Source organism: Myotis davidii, unplaced genomic scaffold (assembly GCF_000327345.1).
Source record: "Myotis davidii unplaced genomic scaffold, ASM32734v1 scaffold6368, whole genome shotgun sequence".
In the NCBI taxonomy this organism is placed as follows: domain Eukaryota; kingdom Metazoa; phylum Chordata; class Mammalia; order Chiroptera; family Vespertilionidae; genus Myotis; species Myotis davidii.
The window spans coordinates 6,807-8,884 of NW_006298807.1; the positions used below are offsets into that span (position 1 = coordinate 6,807).

A 2,078-nucleotide genomic window follows, 5' to 3' on the forward strand; every position below is an offset into this window, starting at 1 on the left:
GTTCGGAAAATCCAGCTGGTAGGTGAGGCGGAGCTCGGAGCTGCAGTTGGTGGGGCCATCCATCCTCCACTCACAGGTGGAGGTGCTGAGGTAGTCGGAGAAGCAGGTGGGCCGACCCCGGACCTGAACACTCCCTGGGGAGACACAGGAGCGCTCTGAGCAGCCGCAGCCCAACAGGCAAGAGGGCCACGGGCCACCGGGAAGGTCGGAAACCAGCCCGAACAGGACCCAGGGGCCCAGCACAAAGCAAGGGAACCGCCGCCCCGGACCGCCCCTGTGCCGTCTTCAGAGCCTCCGGCTGCACTGAGGCCATCCTGGAGCTGAGGAAGGGCCCTGGGGTGCGGGCCCACTGAGGGGACACTCCAGTGACCTTTACGTGCTGCAGCTCTCCTACTGCCTTTGGCCAAATTAAAGGGACACATGTGGCGGAGTGAGGAGGGCGACCCGCCAGCAGCACCTGCCCTGCAGCGCTCCCGCCCCACCTCCTCCACCCTGCTGAGCTCAGGAGGCTGATCCCCACGGTCTGTCACCCAGGGGCCCTTGGCCTCTGGCTCCTTGCTGGGTTTGGCCAATATCAAAGGGCGGGATGAGAGGGCGGGGTGCTGTGTCCAGCCGGTCAGTGGCAGAGCTGGCTTTGAACCCGGCTTACTGCAGCGCCTCCTCCCTGGCCTCCCGGCCTCCACCCTCGTGCTTACAGACAAAGGGGTCCCTTTCAGTGTCACAGGTCATGTCGCTCCTGTGCTCAAACCCTGCCCGGTCCTTCCTGACTTGGCCACCTGCCTCCCAGCCCCACCCCAGCCTCCTCTGGTCCCTCCAGCTCTCCAGGCAGGCTCTGGGCTCCGGCCTCCACTGAGGTCCGCCCGCAGGTATCTGCACGCTCCCCCTCCTTCAAGTCTCTGCTTGAGCGCCTGTCACTCAGGAGGACCTCCCTGAGCACGTGTTTTAAATTGCAATCCTCCACTTGACCCCACTGTCCCAGCCCTCCCTGCTCTGCCCTCTATCGTCTTTTCCCACCACCTTCTGACAATCTAGAATTAACTTATAATTAGGGCCATCTGTCATTGGCTGTCCCCTCCCACTACAGCGAAATCTCTAAGGCAGTGGTTCTCAACCTTGGCTGCACATTAGAATCACCTGGGAATCTTCTTAAAAACCCTGATTTCTGGGCCTCATCCTCCGGAAATTCTGTTTCTTTGTTATGGGGTGGGCTAGGGATCTTTGTTTTGTTCAGTGATTGGGCCTGGCAGGTAGACAGTCCATACATGTTTGCTGAATGATTGAATGAATGAATGAGAGGTGGTGACTTACCAGAGCCTGCCGCCCACACCAGGATCAGGCAGCTCACAGGGAACGTGAGCCCAGAGCCAAGCCACCCCATCGGGAGGTCCTAAGGCACCTGCTGAGAGAAGGTGAGCCAGGTGAGTGCTGACTCGTGGTCCCCACCACCCAATCATCCCGCGTGCCGCCTTCAGAAGGAAACCATCAACAAAACAACAAGAGACCCACTACATGGGAGGACATATTTGCCAATGATACCACCGATAAGGGTTTAATTTCCAACATTTACAGGGAACTCATGAAACTTAACAAAAGGAAGATAAACAATCCAATAAAAAAATGGGCAACGGACCTAGATAGACACTTTTCGAAAGAGGACATACAGAAGGCCAAAAGACATATGAAAACCTGCTCAAAGTCACTAATTATACGAGAGATGCAAATCAAAACGACAATGCGTTATCATCTCACACCTGTCAGAATGGCTATCATCAACAAATCAACAAACAACAAGTGTTGGAGAGGATGCGGAGAAAAAGGAACCCTTCTGCACTGCTGGTGGAAATGCAGACTGGTGCAGCCACTGTGGAGAACAGTATGGAGTTTTCTCAAAAAGTTAAAAATGGAACTCCCATTTGACCCAGTGATCCCACTTCTAGGAATATATCCCAAGAAACCAGAAACACCAATCAGCAAGGATATATGCACCCTTATGTTCATAGCAGCACAATTCACCATAGCTAAGATCTGGAAACAGCCTAAGTGCCCATCAGTAGATGAATGGATTGGACAACTGTGGT

At 54.9% G+C, this 2,078-nt stretch overlaps 1 protein-coding gene across 1 annotated transcript in view; it reads right to left on the reverse strand.

The window, feature by feature from the left end:
* LOC102768492 (interleukin-4 receptor subunit alpha-like) overlaps nt 1-2,078 on the reverse strand; it is a gene marked incomplete at its 3' end in the record, with an annotated part of 15,281 nt that overhangs the window by 6,504 nt on the left and 6,699 nt on the right. The window contains exons 2-3 of the mRNA XM_015570970.1: nt 1,309-1,399; nt 2-134 (exon numbers count right to left, since the gene is read on the reverse strand). Coding sequence (XP_015426456.1) covers nt 2-134; nt 1,309-1,378 — 203 coding nt within the window. The remainder of the gene's footprint in view (nt 1; nt 135-1,308; nt 1,400-2,078) is intronic.